Source organism: Sphaeramia orbicularis, chromosome 19, assembly GCF_902148855.1.
Source record: "Sphaeramia orbicularis chromosome 19, fSphaOr1.1, whole genome shotgun sequence".
In the NCBI taxonomy this organism is placed as follows: Eukaryota; Metazoa; Chordata; class Actinopteri; order Kurtiformes; family Apogonidae; genus Sphaeramia; species Sphaeramia orbicularis.
The window spans coordinates 52,210,808-52,235,169 of NC_043975.1; the positions used below are offsets into that span (position 1 = coordinate 52,210,808).

General features: G+C 36.3%; 1 protein-coding gene across 1 annotated transcript in view; it reads left to right on the top strand.

The window, feature by feature from the left end:
• LOC115439492 (voltage-dependent T-type calcium channel subunit alpha-1G-like) overlaps positions 1-24,362 on the top strand; it is a 225,200-nt gene that overhangs the window by 170,130 nt on the left and 30,708 nt on the right. The window contains exon 2 of the mRNA XM_030163305.1: positions 17,425-17,536. Coding sequence (XP_030019165.1) covers positions 17,425-17,536 — 112 coding nt within the window. The remainder of the gene's footprint in view (positions 1-17,424; positions 17,537-24,362) is intronic.

Consider the following 24,362-nt stretch of genomic DNA (forward strand, 5'->3'; position numbering starts at 1 on the left):
AAAAACAGGGAAAATCTGTCACATAAACAGTGAAAAGTCTGTTAAATTACAGATTTTTTTTTTTTTTTTAGTGTTGTACTTTTGACTTAATTTTTCTGTATTAGTGACTCAGATTTGGTAAAGTTTAAGCACTTTAATTCTGGAAGCATTTTACTTGTAGAGCAGAGTTTTCTGTGTTTGCCCTAAAATGAACACTGACAGAAAAGTGAAGACACACACACACACACACACACACAGTGCACACACACACACAGTGCACACACACACACACACACACACAGTGCACATGAACACACTTCCCTCAGTGACAGTGAAGGATCAGGTTTGAACAAAGGGCTGCATTCGCCCTCAATACTTCATGAACATCCTTCAACTTTCTTTTCTCTGTCTTTTTTTTTTTTTTTTTTTTTTTTTTTTTTATTCTGGTGCGTTCAACATTCTTCCCCTGAAAAAAGTTGCATTTTTGTCAATCTTTTGCCAGAAAAAAGCTGAGGTAGAGACGGGAAGTGAAAGGAAAGTGATCATAGGGGGAAAGCTTTGAGGGCTTTAGAGGAAGGAGGATGATGGAGCGGAGCTAAAGGTGAGGCAGCGGCACACGGCGCCTCCACTTCACACACAAACCACACTTTCACACACAACTCCCTGCCTTCCTGTTTTGCACATCTTCACAAATAGTTGGTGCTACTTATTTATTTATATACCTTTGGCTTTGTAAAGTTTGGCCTCTGAAGAGACGGCAGCGCACGCCTGAGGAAGCCAAGAAAAGAGAGGAAAACAGAAGAAGAGGCTGAAGTCAGGAGTGGGAGTAGAAGGACAGGTTTGTAAAACAGCAACAGCACAGAAGAGCAGACGAGTGAAAGGACCACTCCAGCCTCAGCACTTCTGTCACAGCTCACACTTTACAGCAGGGCCGGCAAACAGGCCGCCCAGGGCCCAAATGTCCCCCCCCCCCCCCCAAAGGTTCCAGTCCCACCCCTGGGATGAATTTCCACAGTGTCTACATTCCACAGTCCAGGCTGTGGAACTCATGTTAGTGTGGGTTCCACATCCAGACCAATCTGATCTACAGTCCAATAAGAACAGCAGAAGAACCCACACAGAAGAACCACTGCAGATTTACTACTGGGTTGGATGGGAATAATAATATGACATTATGTCTGTAAAGAATGACAACTGCACATGTTTGTGTTTTAGTGCAAAAAATCACATTCAGTTCTGAAAATATTTCCATTTCCACAGTCGTCGTCTTTCCACTAGAGGGCAGAGTGGATGGACTCACACAGACCAGCCTGTGCACAGCCGCCTCCTCCTCCTCCTCCTCCTCCTCCTCTTCCTCTTCCTCCTCCTCTTCCTCCTCCTCCTCCTCTTCCTCCTCCTGCTCTTCCTCCTCCTGCTCTTCCTCCTCCTCTTCCTCCTCCTCTTCCTCCTCTTCCTCTTCTTCCTCTTCCTCCTCCTCTTCCTCCTCCTCCTCCTCCTGCTCTTCCTCCTCCTCCTCTTCCTCCTCTTCCTCTTCTTCCTCTTCCTCCTCCTCTTCCTCCTCCTCTTCTTCCTCCTCCTCCTCCTCCTCCTCCTCCTCTTCCTCTTCTTCCTCCTCCTCCTCCTCCTCCTCTTCTTCCTCTTCCTCTTCCTCCTCCTCTTCTTCCTCCTCCTCTTCTTCCTCCTCCTCTTCTTCCTCCTCTTCTTCCTCTTCCTCCTCCTCCTCCTCTTCTCCCTCCTCCTCCTCCTCCTCCTCCTCTCCTCTCTTTCATCTCCGTTCCTTTCATGACCATACTGGGACACAAAGCCCACTTTCAGCAGGTTGCATCAACAGCCCATGCCTGCTTCCATACTGTACAGTGTAAGCAGTACGCAGCCGCAGTTCAAAGGAGAACTCATGAACGTTCATCAAATGAAGCGTTTCTTTATAGATTTATATCACGTAACATAGATGAAATTATTGCATGGATTAATCTAAAGCTATTTTTTGTTTGTCCAGTAGTATAGTGGTATTCATTAAGGAGCAGTTCTTTTAGACTGTGTGTTATTGAAACTTTCCTCAGTCCACTTGGGGCTGTGTTGTTGAAACCATGTTATTTCACTGTGACAGTGCCGTATTTCACCTTCTGCACCAGTCTGGAGCACAGCTCCTCATTACAGCTGTGTGACAGGGGCGTCAAACTCATGGCCCGTGGGCATAAACTGGCCCCCCAGAGGTTCCGCTGCAGCCCACAGCATGAACCTGAAACTGCAAAAACTGCACTGAAGACATGAACATTCAAGGAGGATGAACGTGTTTTTGTTCAGGGAACTCAACAGAGATGTGACCAGAATGTGATGGGTGGGTGGCCATTTTGTTTGTTTGGGGGTGCAGAAAAATATTCGGGGGGGGGGGTTGATTGTCAGCCGTAGGGGGGTCACTCCCAGGGACCATGACTGTCCAACAGCATGTGTTCAGCTCCGGCAGGCTGGACAGGGCATTACACATGGGGAGGGACAGAGCTTATCCCCCTTGTCCCCTCCCCCGTCACCCCCTGGCCACGCCCCTGGAACTCATTTCATTCATTTCATTTGTTTGTTTACTTCAAGCATTTACAGATAGAAAAACATGTTTCATGCTGCTAATCTGATGTTTTCTCACATTTTTAACATACCAGCATGGAGATAATATGCAAAAAAAAAAAAAAAAACAACTTTACAATCTAATAAAAATTACCAATTTTTTACTTTCAAACATGTTTGTGCAGATCAGGTTTGTGTAGAACAGCACAGTTACAGTACTGGTGTGAATGTCAGTGTCATAAGTGTCCACTGTGCTGGCTGATGTGGAACTAAAACTATTAAATCCATAAGAGAACACCTCTGAACAGCTGTCCACTGGAGTGACCACTAAGCATGAAAGGGTTCATTTATTACAATTTTCATTTTCTATACCTAATATTTGGAACCGATATTCACTTTTAAAGTCTGTGAAAAGGTTCGTTAAACATCTGTGTGTTATTTATGCAATAAATTATGCAAATTTTTCAAATTGTATTTTATATATTTTTGTGTGTTTTTTTGTCCTTTTGTGTTTTTATAGTAGGTTAAAGTGAAAAAATAATAGACAGATGAGACAGATGAAGTTGTGCTGAAAAAACAGATCCCAAACATGGGTATAGTAAACATTTGTTTCTATAGTATATAAAGGCCAAATCAAAAGGACTGAAAAACAGACAGAATAGACTCAGACCACTAAGGGTTAATATTGGAATGGTTCTGACACAGAAGGGACAGTGGGACTGTTATTATATATATATATATATATATATATATATATATATATATATATATATATATATATATATTTTTTTTTTTTTTAAATACAACTTGGTTCAATTCTTTCAGTGTGTGTATAAGTACTTTCTCAACATTTTGAGCTCAATTTCAACAATACTGCGATAATAATGATAACTGTGATAATTTTGGTCAGAATAACCATGATATGAAATGTTCCTATGGTTCCATCCCTAGTTATAATATAAAACTATATTCTGACATTAGTCATTACTGTTTTGTATCCCAGACTCCTGTTAGAAAAGAAACACCTGAGTTCAGTGTGTCACATCCGTTTGTCCATTTGTGTCTACCGTACCGTACTGTCTTCATGGGCTTCTCCAGCTCTGGGTCGTGGGTTCAGTAGTCCTCTCCCCAGACACTTCCACCAGCTCCTCTGGGGGGAATCCCAAAGCATTCCCATGTCACCTGAGAGTTATAATCCCTCCAGCGTGTCCTGGGTGGGGCCTAAGGTCTGCTCTGGGACGGACACGCCCCTAACCCCTCCCCAGGGAGGCGGGCCAGGAGGCATCCTCACTAGATGCCTGAACCACCTCAGCTGGCTCCTCTGGACGGGGAGGAGCTCGACTCTGAGTCCTGGATGTCCAAGCTGCTCAGCCTACACTGTAAAAAAAAAAATCTGTACTTTAACAGAATTTTCACTGTTTATTTGACAGATTTTTCCTGTATTTTTCAGACACAGGAAAATATCAATGAAATGACAAAAACAGACTGTGATTTTACATGTCAAATGGAAAAGAACAGGAAAAAACTGGAACTGTGAACAACCAGAAAATTTCCTTTTTTTTTTTAAATATTTTTTTTCTTTTTTCACAGAAAAATACAGTTAAAATACATTTGCAAATGTATCATAATTTCACAAATATTTCTTTTTTATTTATGAGATTAAACTGTTAATTTAAAGTTTAATACTGTAAAAATAATAATAAAATGAGATAAAATGACTGACAGTTAACGGTAACAGAAGTATTAGTTCTGTCAGTTGAACCAGACTTGTTTGTTCATTGACAAATATCTTGTGTAATTACAGGAGGTTTAACAATAAAACTGTTGAATAAATGTATTTTTGTGAATGTATAACATGTATAAGCACTGATAAACTGTCCAAATACAGTTTTTATCAGTGGATTGGACAACTGAGTCTCACTGAAAATTATTTATATATATATTTATAGGGAATTGGATTGTTTTAATACATGTAAATATTCTTTATTAAACATTAAAAAGTTAAAAAAAAAAAAAAAAAAAAAGCAGCAAAATCTCATGTGAAGTTAGGGCAAAAAACTGCATTTGAATTATGGAAAATTACTGTATTTTTATCAGATGGTTATTTTCTGTTATTTAACAGTTTTTTTTTTTTGGCGCCCCAGCTGCTGGAATAATACTGGTTTTTTTTACATTCTTTTTTTTTTTTTTTCCAGTGTATCTCTAAGGCTGAGCCCGGCCACCCTGTGGAGGAAACTCCTCTCGGCTGCTCGTACTCGTGGCCTCATTCTTTGGGTCATTACCCAGAGCTCATGACCTTAGGTGAAGGTCCGAACGTAGACTGAGTAAAAATGGAGATCTTGGTCTTTCGGCTTCGCTCTGTTTCACCATGATGGACTGATTTAGCGTCCGCATCACTGCAGACGCCACCTGATCCATGTGTGTGTGAGTTTGGTAGTTATGATATGAAGACAACCATATGATGAATAAAAAATGAATGAAGTTACAGTGTCTGGAAAGTGAACAGAGGTGGAGGAATTTCACCACTTGTGCCTGACACTGAAGCTTCGATTCTCTGTTAGATTGTAGACATACATCAGATCAGATCAACAACCACATTTCTGTGGATGAGTTGTGGATATGAGCGTGTAGGACATACCAAGTGATCAGCTGATTTTCCAGAGGCTGAGTGCACAGCTGCAGCAGGTGTTGGTGTAGAGTCTGCACGTTCAGTCGTTCAGTCAGATCTAGATTTTAGAAGGAGTGTGAGGAGAGTCCAGGCTACATGGAGCAGGATGTGTGGAACCAGAAGCACGGCCAGGCTGAGTTAGAGTAAACACCATGAATAATATGTGTGCCTTGGATCGATGGGCCTCAGACCTCAGCTCGTCCTGCGGAGGATTCATTTCCCTACTCATGAAAGAAAGAAGAGTCTGAGCCCACTCATCCACAACAGCCCAAACTTCATCTGTTTTCAAACCAGACTTTGCTGTTTTGGATCTTCTGACCTTATTTCTGGCTTCTGCCTTCACAGAGTGTGCACATCCATGCATGTGTCTGCTGGTTTGTGTCAGATCATTAGTGGACATCATCAGTGCGATGCAGGGAGGAAGACGAGGACACAAGGCTTTCACAGAGTTTAACCTTCATTAAACAACAAGAAAGACACTTTAAACATGCACTGTAAAAAAAACAAAAGGCAGCAGGGGTGCCAAAAAATACTGTTAAATAACGGAAAATAGACATCTGATAAAAATACAGTCATTTTCCATAATTCAAATACAGTTTTTTGCCCTAACTTTACATGAGATTTTGCATATTTTTTTTGACTTTTTAATGTTTAATAAAGAATATTTACATGCATTAAAACAACCTGTAATTTAACTGAATTTTCATTGTTTATTTGACAGATTTTTCCCGTATTTTTCAGATACATGAAAATATCAGTGAAATGACAAAAACAGACTGTGATTTTACATGTCAAATGGAAAAGAACAGGAAAAAACTGGAACTGTGAATAACTGTAAAATTTCAAGTTTTTTAAAAAAATTTTTTTTCTTTTCTCACAGAAAAATACAGTTAAAATACATTTGCAAATGTATCGTAATTTCACAAATATTTAATTTCTATTTATGAGATTAAACTGTTAATTTAAAGTTTAATACTGTAAAAAAAATAATAAAACCAGATAAAATTATTGACAGTTAACGGTAACAGAAGTATTAGTTCTGTCAGTTGAACCAGACTTGTTTGTTCATTGACAAATATCTTGTGTAATTACAGGAGGTTTCACAACAAAAATGTTGAATAAATGTATTTTTATGAATGTATAACATGTATAAGCACTGATAAACTGTCCAAATACAGTTTTTATCAGTGGATTGGACAACTGAGTCTCACTGAAAATTATTTATATATATATTTATAGGGAATTGGATTGTTTTAATACATGTAAATATTCTTTATTAAACATTAAGAAGTCAAAAAAAAAAAAAAAAAAAGTAAAATCTCATGTAAAGTTAGGGCAAAAAACTGTATTTGAATTATGGAAAATTACCATATTTTTATGAGATGGTTATTTAACATAATACTGTTATTTAACAGTATTTTTTCAGCACCCCTGCTGCTGGAATATTACTGTTTTTGTTTTTTTTTCCAGTGTGTGTTTGTACAGAAGCTTCTTGCGTTCCCAGTCTTGACAGAGCATATCCTTGTGTATCTTTCCTCTAATTGAATCCATCCCTCAGGGCGTCACCACTTGTTTATATGCTGACACCATGAAGGTGTGTGTGTGTGTGTGTGTGTGTGTGTGTGTGTGTGTGTGTGTGTGTGTGTGTGTGTGTGGACAGTAGACTCTCTCTTATTGTATAATTATAGCCCAGCAGCTGTACAGACAGAGGAAGGGAGTGAGGGCAGAGGAAGGCTTATTGATTGCGTTTGTCACTTTATTCATATTTCATGTTTTGCTTTGTCTCCATCCGTCTGCTCAGGCTCTGCTCCCATGACTTCCTCATGTTAATATATTCAATTTATTCTGTTTTAAGACCACCAATAAATAGTGCATTTCATACATTCCATAAATGGACAGTGGTCTGGAGTAACCCCAGAAAACATCTCTTGCTTTTTCTCGCCTTTTTTTTTTGTTTGTATTCATGTTCCAGGGCAGAGCGTTGACACTCACACACCTTTTAAAACACACATGAATGATCAGCTGTAGCCAGAGGACACCATGTCCTCTGTACTTTCCAAGGCTTTTTTTCATTTTTTGCTGATTTATTACATGTATAGATTTGTGGATGTTGTTGTCAATTAGTGATGGAATCATATGAAAATCACAGCTATTGTGAGCAAACTTATCACAGTTCTCATTATTATCGTGGTATTGTTGAATTGAGCTCAAAATGTTCAAAAAGTACTGATACACACACTGAAAGAATTTAACCAAGTTGTATTTTAAAAAAAAAACAATAAAAAAACAAATAAAATAACAGTCCCACTGTCCCTTCTGTGTCAGAAACATTCACATATTAACCCTTAGTGGTCTGAGTCTATTCTGTCTGTTTTTCAGTCCTTTTGATTTGGCCTTTATATACTATAGAAACAAATGTTTACTATACCCATGTTTGGATCTGTTTTTTCAGCACAACTTCATCTAGATCATCTGTCTGTTATTTTTTCACTTTAAGCGACTATAAAAACACAAAAGGACAGAAAACACAAAAAATATATAAAATCCAATTTGAAAAATGTATATAATTTATTGCATAATTAACACATAGATGTTTAACAAACCTTTTCACAGACTTTAAAAGTGAATATTGGTTCCAAATATTAGGAATTGAAAATTAAAATTGTAATAAATTCAAACTATTCTCAAATATTTGACATAAAAGCAGATCTGTACATCGGGTTTTTTCCCCTAAAAGTGCGGTAATCAAACACAGTTATCATGAGAATTAGAATTTAAACGCTAATACTAACAGTCTGTGATTTTACCATCGTTTATCATTATACCAGTAATCGTTACATCCCTATTGTCAGTGTCTTGTGCTGCAATCACGTACTAGTGCAATAAAGTGACATTTATGTGATAATACACACATAATACACACTTCCTGGTCAGAACGAAGTCAAGTATTATTATCAATAATAATAATAATAATAATAATAATAGTAGTAGTAATAATAATAATAATAATAATAATAATAATAATAATAATAATTTTTAATCACTTTAACTATTTTTTTTTTCTTTTTCTATTGTATTTGATGTGTGTTGTCTTGTGCTGCTGTCTGTTTGAATTTCCCCCTTGGGGGATCAGGAAAGTACATCTTAGTGATGTTCTGGACCTTGTGGACTCTGCAGAGGTTTAAACCAAACTGATGCTCTTTGTTTTCACTGAGATCTGCTCCTATTGGCTGTCAGACTATGCTGGAATTCTTTTCAAGAGCAAAACAGTATTTTATGTCTTTTATGTTATGACAGGAGCATAAAGATAAGTTTAGTTCATTATGAGATTGTAATTAATGGGAAACACTGATGTCCTTTAGTTTTTGCCCTGTGAGAGTTGTGGTGCTGACCAGTAACTTTCTTTAATGATGAAAGTTCTGCTCATACATTTGCACAACAGCAGAGGAAATCCGTGGAACCTTAAAACAGATTCCACTGAATCCATTTTTGGTGCAAACACAAGTGTTGTTCCACTATTCAGGGAGAAAGCAGCACATATGATTCCAGTTGGAACCAAGGTTCTAAGAGTTTTGGATTTTTCTTTATAGTTTAGTTTTATTTAGTTTGGACTTTTTTTTTCTCTAATTCAGTTTGTTTTAATTTGTTTTTAGAGCAGGTTTGATAGTTTTTATTAGTTTTCATTATTTTCTAAATGCTTAATTGTAGTTTAGTTGTAGTTCAGTTGTAGTTCAGTTGTAGTTTAGTTGTAGTTTAGTTGTAGTTCAGTTGCAGTTCAGTTGTAGTTTAGTTGTAGTTCAGTTGTAGTTTAGTTGTAGTTTAGTTGTAGTTCAGTTGTAGTTCAGTTGTAGTTTAGTTGTAGTTCAGTTGCAGTTCAGTTGTAGTTTAGTTGTAGTTCAGTTGTAGTTCAGTTGCAGTTCGTTGTAGTTTAGTTGTAGTTCAGTTGTAGTTCAGTTGTAGTTCAGTTGTAGTTCAGTTGTAGTTCAGTTGTAGTTCAGCTGTAGTCAGTTTGTAGTTCAGTTGTAGTTCGTTGTAGTTCAGTTGTAGTTTAGTTGTAGTTCAGTTGTAGTTCAGTTGCAGTTCAGTTGTAGTTTAGTGTAGTTAGTGTAGTTCAGTTGTGTAGTTTAGTTGTAGTTCAGTTGTAGTGTCAGTTGCAGTTCAGTTGCAGTTTAGTTGTAGTTCAGTTGTAGTTCAGTTGTAGTTCAGTTGTAGTTCAGTTGTAGTTTAGTTGTAGTTCAGTTGTAGTTCAGTTGTAGTTCAGTTGTAGTTCAGTTGTAGTTTAGTTGTAGTTCAGTTGTAGTTCAGTTGCAGTTCAGTTGTAGTTTAGTTGTAGTTTAGTTGTAGTTCAGTTGTAGTTTAGTTGTAGTTCAGTTGTAGTTCAGTTGCAGTTCAGTTGTAGTTTAGTTGTAGTTTAGTTGTAGTTCAGTTGTAGTTTAGTTGTAGTTCAGTTGTAGTTCAGTTGCAGTTCAGTTGTAGTTCAGTGGTCTCTTTTCTCTTCTTCTCTGTGCTCCTATTCAAATCAATCCCAGACAGGACTCTGCTGCTTTAGTCTCCATGTTTCCAGGTAGAGTGGGGACCAGAAGACGACTGGAAACCACAAGTGAACACAAGTGACGGAGCCTTAAATATCATACGGTGACAGCACAGAAAATTGCTCGAGGGAAATAAATCAATTTCATATCAATCCGACATTGACAAAGATGAAAACGAAGGGAATTTTATCCATAATTTGTATATGTTTTAGTTACTTTTGTAAACACACAATAGTTTCATGTAGTTACAGTTTTTTTTTCTTTTAATAATAGTTTTTATTTATTTCAGTTAATGAAAATGTTTTTACAATTGTAGTTTTCGTCATTTCGTTAGTTTTCGTTAACGATAAGAACCTTGGTTGGAACATATATATATATATATATATATATATATATATAATTCTGTTTTTGTTGGAGCTAAATTTGTCTGTGCTGGAGTTTGGAGGAAATCAAAAATTCTTTCTTTTTTCACAAAAACAAGCCAAACTGACGAGTAGCATCCCAGGTGTCTTTCTGTTCTCATTTGTTGTGGTATTTGTTATGTGTTATTGGTTGTGAGTCTTCGGTTGTGTAGGTCATAGGTGTGGATGCCACAGGACTCCTAAACGTTGGTGACATTTAGCTGTAGATGGTGTGCGACAGTTAGTGGAGCTCATTATTTTTAAGTATCCCTCACCTTCACATGTTAGTCTGGAGCTCTGCTGGATGTCAACGGGAGTGTGCACCGCCTTCCACTTTTTAAACACACACTCTGGAACTGGGCCTCAGTGTGTGTGAGTGTTTGTTTCCTGTTTAATGGTCTTGTTCTTCAGATCCACTGATCTTTTTTAATTGCGTCCCTTTGGAATCCACACGGTCTTTGTTCATCCTCTAGTGTGGGACATAATCTTGTGCCTCTTCTACATCCAGCCATGATTACCCCAGTGACGGTGCTGGTGTTCCTCTGGTCACAGCCCCACATCCATTATCCAACACTCCTGTTTAACACCAGACTGGATCTACCACCGCACTTCTATCCATAATCAAAGTGAAGATGAAGATGTTCAAATGTGTTTCTTCCATTCTGTTTCTGTGGCTTTAGCTGACAGTAGGGATGGAACCAGATGAAAATGTCACATCACGGTTACTGTGACCAAAATTATCACAGTTATCATTATTATCGCAGTACTGTTGAAATTGTGCTGAAAACGTTCAGAAAGTACTAATACACACTGAAATAATTTAACCAAGTTGTATTAAAAACATAAATAAAAATAATAATAATTGGCACAGTGCATTTTCTCTTGGCAGAAACATCCCAGTATTAACCCTTAGTGGTCTGAGTCTATTCTGTCTGTTTTTCAGTCCTTTTGATTTGGCCTTTATATACTATAGAAACAAATGTTTACTATACCCATGTTTGGATCTGTTTTTCCATCTCATCTGTCTGTTATTTTTTCACTTTAACCTACTTTAAAAACACAAAAGGACAGAGAACACAAAATATATAAAATCCAATTTGAAAAATGTATATAATTTATTGCATAAATAACACACAGATGTTTAATGAACCTTTTCACAGACTTTAAAAGTGAATATTGGTTCAAATATTAGGTATAGAAAATTAAAATTGTAATAAATTCAAACTATACTCAAATATTTGACATAAAAGCAGATCTGTACAGAGGGTTTTTTCCCCTAAAAGTGCGTTAATCAAACACAGTTATCATGAGAATTAGAATTTAAACGCTAATACTAACCGTCTGTGATTTTACTGCCGTTTATCGTTGTACTGGTAATGGTTCCATCCCTAGCTGACAGTCACTAGTGTTTGCTCCTGGAGGATTCTGTTGGGTTTCTGTAAATTGACTTAGAGTCTGGTTTGGACCAGCTCTATCTGTAAAGTGTCACGAGAGAACTTCTGTTATGATTTGGCACTGTAGAAGTTACATTTGATTGATTGATTGATTGATTGGGCCTGGTGTCCTGCTTTGAAGCCCAGGTGAAAACCATCCCCTTCTAGTGCTGTTCTTCATTCTGCCTTTGCCTTTTCTGTTGGAGCTCTGGGGCCGTGCTGACCCAGGTGCATTATGGGTCAGAACGATGAATGAGCAAGTGGCAGTTAATGCGATAAAAGATGGACAGGTCGTTTGTCATGGCATGTGTGCACACTCACACACACTTAAACACACATGAAAAGCAGAACTTTCACTTCAGCTCACACACACGCACGCACACACACACACACACACACACCTACACACACACACGCACACACACACCTACACACACTCTTGGATGACAAACTGTTTTTTGTGTCTTACATTGTTAACTGAACTGGATTCAGGGTGATAACTCTGGACCAAAGCATATATATATATATATATATATATATATATATATATATATATATATATATATATATATATATATATATATATATATATATCTTTGATGGTCTTTTAAAAAGACGTCAAACTCAATGACATGTACGATAGAATGAAGAAAACCTCCAATATTCCACTGAGTTCTTCATGATAATGTGACTGGCACCTTTCCATGCTTATTCCTCAAACATCTGTCCATCTTCTGAACCGCTTCATCCTTGAGAGGGTTGTGGAGGCGGAGCCTATCCCAGTTACCTATGGCCTCGACATTCAATGACGCTAGCGAGAACCCTGTAGTGTGAAGTATAACTTGCACATCGGAAACAGCGATGTTGGCTTTCAAAACAACAGAGGACGATCAGAGTGACGTTTATTTTAGCATTTCAGATTTTCAGCCTCATTCAAAGTCCAATCAAACCTCTGAGCGTCCTGTACAGTGTGACGATACTTTCAGTGAGGGACACAGGCAGGGGGGGTCACCCACGTAATACATCATCCAAACACCACGCCTTGGCTTTGGAACCAGAGGCGTTCCTTTTACGAAGCGCTCCAGAATCATGATTCCACCGCTATCACAGCTGTGACATAGATGGGATGAAATGATCCCACCATTTCCTTTACACAGAGGTTGTTCCAGAATAAAGGCCAAACATTCCCAGGACAGAGGTGCTGTGGAAAAGAGGCTCATGAATGCATAGACCAGGGCTGTCCCACTCATGTTAGTTCAGTTCCACATTCAGCTGAATCTGATCTGCAGTGGACCCAACCAGGAAAAGAATAACAGAATAATATGTGAATAATGTCAACGCCAAACTTTTCTCTATGTTTAAGAGCAAACAAAAGTTAATTTACATCATGAAAAGGTTGACATCTACAAACTATCCTTCAAAACAATGTGACTAACATGAGCAAACTGAAAAATCAGTGTATTTTTAATAATATTCTGTCTCAGTTTATCATTTACACATGTACATTATAATATAAGTGGGAGTGGTTTGATTGTGAATGCTGTCGACGTTGGATGAAAAGTGAACCATCTGTCCTTTAACTCTGAGAAGAAGAAGAAACGGCACACATTAATGCAGCAGAACACTGACTAGTACTAGAACATTAGTACTACAGCAGCAGTTCTCCAACGTTTACAGCAGAGTACTTCCTGAAATGTACTTTTTTGCCAAGTACCCCCGATTCTCACTTCAGCGACTGGATTGAAAAAAATGTGGAAAAATGTGTTCCTGTGCCAAAGGTGTCTGTTCATAGTTTCAAAACTTTGGAAACAAACAACATATATTTAACTGCAATATGTTATTAAAAAAAAAAAAAAACACATTTAAAAAAATTAAATTTGGGTGCAAAATATAAACTGAAAAGTGCCCCCTTTCACTGATAAGAAAATGTGTACATTGGTCATTAATTAATAAATGAACCTTTTATCAACAATAAATAATCACTTAATTACTCAAATAAACTCATTTTGAATAATATAAAATAGAAATGTTCTTAAACAAGATGACTGACAATAAAACTTTGATATGAATGTCTTTATTGTGTTTTATATTTACCTCCGCCAAGGAGGTTATGTTTTTGCCAGGGTTTGTTTGTTTGTCCGTTAGTGTGCAACATAACTCAAAAAGTTATGGACAGATTTGGATGAAATTTTCAGGGTTTGTTGGAAATGGGATAAGGAAGAAATGATTAAATTTTGGTGGTGATCGGGGGTGGGGGTGGGGCACTGATCAGCCTTGGCGGAGGTCTGCACTCTCCGAGTGCTTCTAGTTCAGCATTAATTCTCATTACTCATTTTGTATTTGATACATGATGACTTGTATTTTTTATTTTTTTTATTTCACGTACCCCTGGGCTTCTTTCAAGTACCCCTGGGGGTACACACACCTCACTTTTGGAACCCCTGTACTGGGGTACTAGGCCTTTATTGATGGATCATGTACATGTGAGTGTCCAGTGTCACTGAAGCAGCCTCAGCCTCGTCCGTATTTAGTCTCATCCCTGTGTGAGTGCCGTCTCACAGCCCAGCTGGCATTTAGCCCAACCACATTAACCACATTAGGAACGCCCACTTCCACCTCACGGTCAATAAAATTCAGACGCCGTGCATCAGGATGTCTTCACATGCACTAACTCTTCATCCTCCTCGGCTGGTCACGTGTGTTCAACCCTGTGGGAATCATTCTCCTCTGAAAAGTCAAGGATAGTCCAAGAGATGAACGTGCATCACTTTTCCAGTTTTCAGGGTTTCAGACACTTCAATGGGATAATGAGGATAATGGTTAATGTGGATAATGGATAATGTGGAAAATGGATAATATGGTTAATGTGGATAATGGATAATGTGGATAATGTGGATAATGGATAATGTGGATAATGGATAATGTGGAAAATGGATAATGTGGAAAATGTGGATAATGGATAATATGGTTAATGTGGATAATGGATAATGTGGATAATGTGGATAATGGTTAATGTGGATAATGGATAATGTGGAAAATGGATAATGTGGAAAATGTGGATAATGGATAATATGGTTAATGTGGATAATGGATAATGGATAATGTGGATAATGGATAATGTGGAAAATGGATAATGTGGAAAATGTGGATAATGGATAATATGGTTAATGTGGATAATGGATAATGTGGATAATGTGGATAATGGATAATGTGGATAATGGATCATGTGGATAATGGATCATGTGGATAATGGATCATGTGGATAATGTGGATAATGGTTAATGTGGATAATGGATAATATGGATAATGGTTAATGTGGATAATGTGGATAATGGTTAATTTGGATAATGGTTAATGTGGATAATGTGGATAATGGATAATGTGGAAAATGAGGATAATGAATAATGTGGAAAATGTGGATAATGGTTAATGTGGATAATGGATAATGTGGATACTGGTTCATGTGGATAATGTGGATAATGGATAATGTGGATAATGGTTAATGTGGATAATGTGGATAATGGTTCATGTGGATAATGTGGATAATGGTTCATGTGGATAATGGATAATGTGGATAATGGTTAATGTGGATAATGGTTAATTTGGATAATGGTTAATGTGGATAATGTGGATAATGGTTAATTTGGATAATGGTTAATGTGGATAATGTGGATAATGGATAATGTGGAAAATGAGGATAATGAATAATGTGGAAAATGTGGATAATGGTTAATGTGGATAATGGATAATGTGGATAATGGTTCATGTGGATAATGTGGATAATGGATAATGTGGATAATGGTTCATGTGGATAATGTGGATAATGGATAATGTGGAAAATGAAGATAATGGTTAATGTGGATCATGTGTACAATGGATAATGTGTACAATGGAAAATATGAATAATGGTTAATGTGGATGATGTGGATAATGTGGATAATGGATAATGAGGTGACTGGAGGAGTCCCAGGATAATGTGTATTCCTGTCGTCAGATGCTGTCAGTGCAATGTAAAGAAAAAAAAAAAAAAAAAAAAAAAATCTGTAATTTAACAGAATTTTCACTGTTCATTTTACAGATTTTTTCTGTATTTTTCAGATACAGGAAAATATCAATGAAATGACAAAAACAGACTGTGATTTTACATGTCAAATGGAAAATAACAGGAAAAAACTGTAACTGTGAATAACCAGAAAATTTCCATTTTTAATAGATTTTTTTTTTTTCTTTTTTCACAGAAAAATACAGTTAAAATACATTTGCAAATGTATCATAATTGACTGAATGGGAAATAACCTATAAACATAATGTTAATACTTTATATGACTTTAAATTAACAGTAAATTGTTGGAATTTAAATCCAGACGACTAGTTTATTTACAGTTAACTGACAGGTTTTGAAAGATAAATCAAATGTTTTTCTGTATGGTACATCTTTTATTTTTTACATCAAATATTAATTGATATACAAGTTTTTAACATAAAATTATGTGATAAACACCAACTAATAACAGAACTTTTCTGCAATTTTAAGCCCTATTATTGGTTTTATAACAATGTTCATCCATATTTATAGATAATTGGATTGTTTTAATACATGTAAATATTCTTTATTTAACATTAAAAAGTCTAAAATATATGCAAAATCTCATGTAAAGTTAGGGCAAAAAACTGTATTTTAATTATGGAAAATTACTGTATTTATATGAAATGGTTATTTTCCATTATTTAACAGTATTTTTTCAGCACCACTGCTGCCGGAATAATACCTTTTTTTTTTTTTTTTTTTTTTTTTTTTTTACAGTGTATGAATAGCCACTTTTACACAGAGATCCCAGAAAAAAGGTGAGCTGGTGATCCCATGTTTTTGCCACCACTGACTGATTTATACAGCTAAGCCAAAGGAGGAACAGAGGTGAGACAGGCTGGACTTTTACACAGCGGACCTGCGTTCCGGAATCAAAGGGGCGGTGACGCAGCGCAGAGTATAGTGTGATGAAGGGATGTAACGATATGCAAATTTCATATCACGGTTACTGTGACCAAAATTATCACGGTTATCATTGTTATTGTGGTATTGTTGAAAGTGTGCTCAAAATGTTCAGAAAGTACTGATACACACACTGAAATAATTGAACCAAGTTGTATTTAAAAAATAATGAGTATAATGGATAATGAGGTCACTGGGTAATGAGGATAAGGTGTATAGTAGATTATGAGGTCACTGGGTAATGATAATGTGTATAACAGATAATGTACATAATAGATAATGTGTATAATAGATAATGTATATAGTAGATAATGTATATAATAGATAATGTATATAGTAGATAATGTATATAATAGATAATGTGTATAATAGATAATGTATATAGTAGATAATGTATATAATAGATAATGTATATAATAGATAATGTGTATAATAGATAATGTATATAGTAGATAATGTATATAATAGATAATGTATATAATAGATAATGTATATAATAGATAATGTGTATAATAGATAATGTATATAGTAGATAATGTATATAGTAGCTAATGTATATAATAGATAATGTATATAGTAGATAATGTGTATAATAGATAATGTATATAGTAGATAATGTATATAATAGATAATGTATATAATAGATAATGTATATAATAGATAATGTATATAGTAGATAATGTATATAATAGATAATGTATATAGTAGATAATGTATATAATAGATAATGTATATAGTAGATAATGTGGTGAGTGGAGGCGTCCCAGGATGGTGTGTCCTCCAGCTGTTGTCAGATGTTGTCAGATGTTGTCAGCTGCTGTGGTCATGTGCACTCGTGGTCTTCCTTAACTGCTGTCTCCACATGGTTCGAGCGAGCGTCCATGTTGGTGATCCTGCTGAACTGTGTGACTCTGGGCATGTTTCATCCATGTGAGGACATCGACTGCCACTCGGAGAGGTGCAAGATCCTGCAGGTAAGAAAACTGTGGGCTTTATTTACAGTTCATGTTCCAGCTGTGTGAGCCTGTTCAGTGCTGGAGTCGGTCTGGTTTTGTCCTGTGCTGACTCTATTACTAAGTTCATATTGACTCTTTCATGCATGAATTATGAGAACTTCAGTCAAGATCTTTTTTTCGGAGTGTTTTGATTCCAATTTAGGCATGAAAAAAACAACGCAATTGGATTTTTTCTATGAACCTATTTTTTATGGAGTTACAAAGACGTCACCTCAGCTGGACAGCATGTGTTACATTTTTGAAGCTAAGAAATATACATTTAAAACCCATCATCATAAAGTGACAGACTGTGTGAAAACTGAAATGAAAACTTCTGTGATGCTGTTAATCTGATGTTTTCTCACATTTTATCATACTCTAATACTAGTTTTTACTCATTTCATGGAGATAATATGCAAAAAAAAAAATAAGTTTGAGAAAATTATAATTAGTCTTATAATAAGACTTTATGTGATGTGGTCCCTTTTTAATGTTGAATATTTAATTTTACCGTTTGGTTATTAATTTATATTCTCATACATGTTGTTTTATCTCACTCCTTTATTTTTACATTGATTTGACAGCATCATGTTATGTTACCTCTGCCCTCTCTATTCCATTTCACTCAGTTTATTGAGTGCCATCTTTTCGTGTTTACTGTACACATCTCTTTTATTGTGTTGTTTTCTGTTTTAGTCTTTACTTCTATCTTTTATTCTGCTGTTGTGTCCTTCTGCATTGTCTGTCAAAGACCTTTGGAAACTCAGTTTCTAAAGGTGCTATAGAAATAAAAGTGTTATTATTATTATTATTATTATTATTATTATTATTATTATTATTATTAATTAGCAGTTGATTTCCACTCAAATATGTCAGTGCAGATCAGGTTTATCTGAGCAGCACAGTTCCAGTCCTGGTCTGAATGTCAGTGCAGATGATGCATGAGTGTCCACTGGGTTTACTGATATGGAACTAAAACAACTAAACCATGAATATACAAGAGAACAGCTGGAGAAGAACTGACCACTGGAGTGACCACTGGAGTGACCACTGTGCATGAAAGGGTTAAGTTAACCCTCTGATATCCACCAAGGCCCTTACTAAACACACAGTGTGCCTTTTTCACACACTTGTGGATTAATGTCCAAAAAATGTTCATACAGTTTGTTTTTAATTCTTTTACACTTTTTTCTATTTCATCAACTTCAGCCATAAATAAAAATACCAAATACTCAATAACTGTCACATTTTTAACCCTTTAAATGCCGTGTTTGTAATGGAAACAAACCATTTTTTTTTAATGCAAAAAACATAAAAAAAAATATTTTTTTCAATATACTCCATATAAAGTGGATCACATATTATCTGATTTTTTCCTCCTGGCATATGTCAATGATTAACTCCAACATCGGTTAATTTGCATCATTATTTTTGGCGCTAGGTCAAATGTTCAAAAATACTAGCATCTGTCACCAAGTGTGCGTAAAATGCACACCTATAAATCAAACTGTTAAATATTATAGAATGATTTATTTTTCTGCTGTAATTTGATTTTATTTTTGTAAATCCAGCTCAGTCCTAATCATACAGATCAAATGTTAGAAATAGTGCGTTTTCTGCACACTTGGCAGACAGATGCTAGTCTGGTCATTTTCTTTTGTTTACAATGTGCACATTTTAGTCGGTGGACAGAATTTTAAAGATCATGCAAAAATGAACAACTTTTGAATTGTAACCTTATTTAAATTGTGAAAATAATAGGAAGTTTTTTAACATAAAGTGCAAAGTGTGCATAAAAGGTGCACCTGGATACCGGAGGGTTAACTAAGTAAGTGTTTCCTCCAACAGTCACAATGCACTGCCATCTGTTTACAGTATTCTTTTTTCCCTTTGCTGCCATGTGCAGTATGATGTGTCTGTACAACTGCACCAGCTGGGCATGCAGGAATCCATCAGCCACTCATTGGTACTGACTGATATTATCCACAAATGAAGTGTCTTTGGATCTTTGAATCCATGTTCAAAGATAATGTGATGAAGGGCTGAAAGACTCTGAAAGAGGAACTATATTTTTTTATGGTAGTGTTCATAAAAAACAAAGAAATAAACACTTCAGCTTTTGGGCAAAATCACATTTTAAAGATTGATGTTTTCAGCCGTTTTACAGTTGTTTCATTCCAGGTGTCACTAGAGTAGAACAGCAGTTAGACTGCAGCACAACAAACAGTCCAACAGACAGCTCATGTAGGCACACATGGAATACACACATGGAATACACACATGGAAGACACACATGGAATACACACATGGAAGACACACATGGAAGACACACATGGAAGACACACATGGAATACACACATGGAAGACACACATGGAAGACACACATGGAATACACACATGGAAGACACACATGGAATACACACATGGAAGACACACATGGAATACACACATGGAAGACACACATGGAATACACACATGGAATACACACATGGAATACACACATGGAAGACACACATGGAATACACACATGGAATACACACATGGAATACACACATGGAAGACACACATGGAATACACACATGGAAGACACACATGGAATACACACATGGAATACACACATGGAAGACACACATGGAATACACACATGGAAGACACACATGGAAGACACACATGGAATACACACATGGAAGACACACATGGAAGACACACATGGAATACACACATGGAAGACACACATGGAAGACACACATGGAAGACACACATGGAATACACACATGGAAGACACACATGGAATACACACATGGAATACACACATGGAATACACACATGGAATACACACATAGAATACACACATGGAAGACACACATGGAATACACACATGGAATACACACATGGAATACACACATGGAATACACACATGGAAGACACACATGGAAGGCACACATGGAAGGCACACATTAACCACATGGAATACACACATGGAATACACACATGGAAGACACACATGGAATACACACATGGAAGACACACATGGAAGACACACATGGAAGACACACATGGAAGGCACACATTAACCACATGGAAGACACACATGGAATACACACATGGAAGACACACATGGAATACACACATGGAAGACACACATTAACCACATGGAATACACACATGGAAGACACACATTAACCACATGGAATACACACATGGAATACACACACCAGCCACATGGAATACACACATGGAATACACACACCAAGCCCATGGAATACACACATGGAATACACACACCAGCCACATGGAATACACATATGGAATACACACATGGAACACACACATGGAATACACACATGGAATACACACACCAGCCACATGGAATACACATATGGAATACACACATGGAATACACACACCAGCCACATGGAATACACATATGGAATGCACACATGGAACACACACATGGAATACACACATGGAATACACACACCAGCCACATGGAATACACATATGGAATACACACATGGAATACATACACCAGCCACATGGAATACACATATGGAATACACACATGGAACACACACATGGAATACACACATGGAATACACACACCAAGCACACAGAATACACATATGGAATACACACATGGAATACACACATGGAATACACACATGGGACACACACACCAAGCACACAGAATACACACATGTACCACATGGAATACACACACTTTAATGAGTGACATCATATGCTCTTCTTACAAAGTGAGGGGAGCTCATACACCACAGATACTGAGGAGGTGATGAAAGTGTTGGACAACCTCAGTGTTTATTGGTGCAATAGTCCATAAAAAATAAAATAAAATAAAATAAAATATAAATATAAATATAAATAAAAAAATAAAATAAATAAATAAATAAATAAAAATAACTAACCAGAGCCACATCCATCCTTAAAACATCATCTGCTTTCAAGGTGATACATAAACAAACTGGAGGAAGTGTGAAGAATTAATTGATTGATTCATCAGCTCACATGTGCTCACAGCTCTTCTGTGTCTGTGTTCATATTAAATCAGTCTCAGTGAATCCAAAGGAACTTTGTGTTGGTAAATGACAGTTGTTCAAATGGACAGGATTTCAGTTCTGTTCAACATGTTGATGCTCATATGAACTATGTTTTCAGCTCCAAAATGAACCATTTCAGCACAATTAATGCTATATTTTCATGTCACAAATGGACAAGTTCTATTTGAACTGAACTGAGCTGAAAAACAAATCTTCTCTTCTTTTGGATTCCCCAGTTTTTCTTCCCAGATTCTCTCCTCCATATCACATGTTTTATTTGTACAGGTTCAATCTGGAGTATGGTGCTGATCCATCCTGCTTCTGTTCCACCAACACATACATGAAGAATGGCACACAGCACTGTTTACATCAACACTTTTACAATAAGAAGCATTTTTAGACACAAAGAACAATTCTAGATTTAGAAGAAGAGCACAATTAGCAATAGGAAGTCTGTAAGTTTATTCCTAATGAAGTACTGGGACTGACCAGAGCATCATGGGTAATGTCACGTCCGTCCACCAGCAAAAGTTTTCCCATCCACGTGCTATTCCAAATCCAATATTGATGAAAATAGAGCTTCCACTGTCAGAGAATATCAGTAGTCTGTGCACAAATGGATTAGCATTATTTACACACACTTCTGTGACTGTAGGACAACTGTTTTGGACACAGATGGACACTCATGTGACCCCCTAAGGACATTGTAACCGTATATAATCATCTCTTGGTGATTGCTTTTGTCCAGAACTCAGCTCCAAAGATCCCAGAACAAACTGAGAGATCACTTGAGTGGTTTTTCCTGATAAATGCTTTTTATTGGATGAAACTAAACTAGATTCTATAATATTTCCATATGCTGACAGCTGTCCTCCATGGGTTCATTAGACCAGACCAGTTTCTACACAAAGGACACGTGCATATGAGTCACCTACAGCTCGTTCATGGAGTCACTGCCACTTTATGACAGGAGGCCTGTGATTTCAGAATTAAACAAATTGCTAAATTGAATTGCTCCCTCATCTGTAGTCAGATGGAGATTGATATGATGAGATCACAACCTAATGCAATTGAAGCTGCAATTAAGCCGTAAACTAAGTTGACATTGACCTACAGGTGGAGCATCGTCCAATCAGTGTCAGTCATTTATTCGACTGTTTCCCATTGGAACTGAACGTCGTACCGGACTGGATCCAACCCATGAGCTGGGGTGGGTTTCTGCAGGTTTAACCCCGTAAATGCCAGACTTTTATGAGCTGTTTAAGACCATTATGAGCAACATTTAAGATGACTTCAACATTCAGGTGCTGGGTTTTGTTTTTGCTGGTCTTTCATTGAACATCAGGACAAACAGGCTTTCATCCATGTCTCTGGTACACTTCCATGCACTTACCTTTATTAAATGTGTGTGTCACCTTTTTAAACAAGGCTTACATTAATGTGAGTTCATGAAAGCAATATTAACTTCAACATCTTGTCTATTCTATCGAATTATCTAGCATTAAAACATTTGATGCACTCTCACACCTGATCCATTTGGCCCAGACTTTTGGACGTTGGAGTTGTGGACTGTGATGTTTTTTTGGTCCAAACAAAGAACGTAGTTTTATTTGGAATCAAACTAAAACCACTGACTTCACTGATACACACACACAGACATTTTTTAAAGATACTACTCATGTTGATGAAGAGGATAAGATGCACTAGTCTGACACCAAAACTGCACTGGATCCAAAAGTCACTAGATGACCTCTGTTGGGTTTCCACATGTGCAGACTTTTCAAACATCTGCATAAACTGTTATGAAGGAGAATGACTGCATATTATGGTTCCATGAACCTGGCTGTTAAAGTGTCTGTTTTCATCAGAAATCACACATGTAAGAAATCTGAAATCAGACTAGTTTCAAAATGAACCTGGACTAAAATATTTATGTATTATTATGTATGTATGTATATGTATGTAATATTTATATATTCATATTTATGTCATAAATATATATACACTATAAAAAAAAATCTGTGCTTTAACAGAATTTTCACTGTTTATTTGACAGATTTTTCCTGTATTTTTCAGATACAGGAAAATATCAATGAAATGACAAAAACAGACTGTGATTTTACATGTCAAATGGAAAAGAACAGGAAAAAACTGTAACCGTGAACAAACCAAAAATTTCCATTTTTTAAAAGAAATTTTTTCTTTTCTCACAGAAAAATACAGTTAAAATACATTTGCAAATGTATCGTAATTTCACAAGTATTTCTTTTCTGTTTACGAGATTAAACTGTTAATTTAAAGTTTAATACTGTAAAAAAAAAAAAAAAAAACGAGATAAAATTACTGACAATTAACCATAACAGAGGTATTTGTTCTGTCAGTTGAACCAGACTTGTTTGTTAATTGACAAGTATTTTGTGTAATTACAGGAGGTTTCACAACAAAAATGTTGAATAAATGTATTTTTGTGAATGTATAACATGTATAAGTACTGATAAACTGTCCAAATACAGTTTTTATCAGTGGATTGGACAACTGAGTCTCATTGAAAATTATATATATATATATATATATATATATATATATATATATATATATATATATATATATATACACACTGAACAAAAATATAAACGCACCACTTTTGCTTTTGCTCCCATTTTTCATGAACTGAACTGACAGATCTAAAACTTTTTCTGTGTACACACAAGGTTTATTTCTCTCAAATATTGTTCACAAATCTGTCT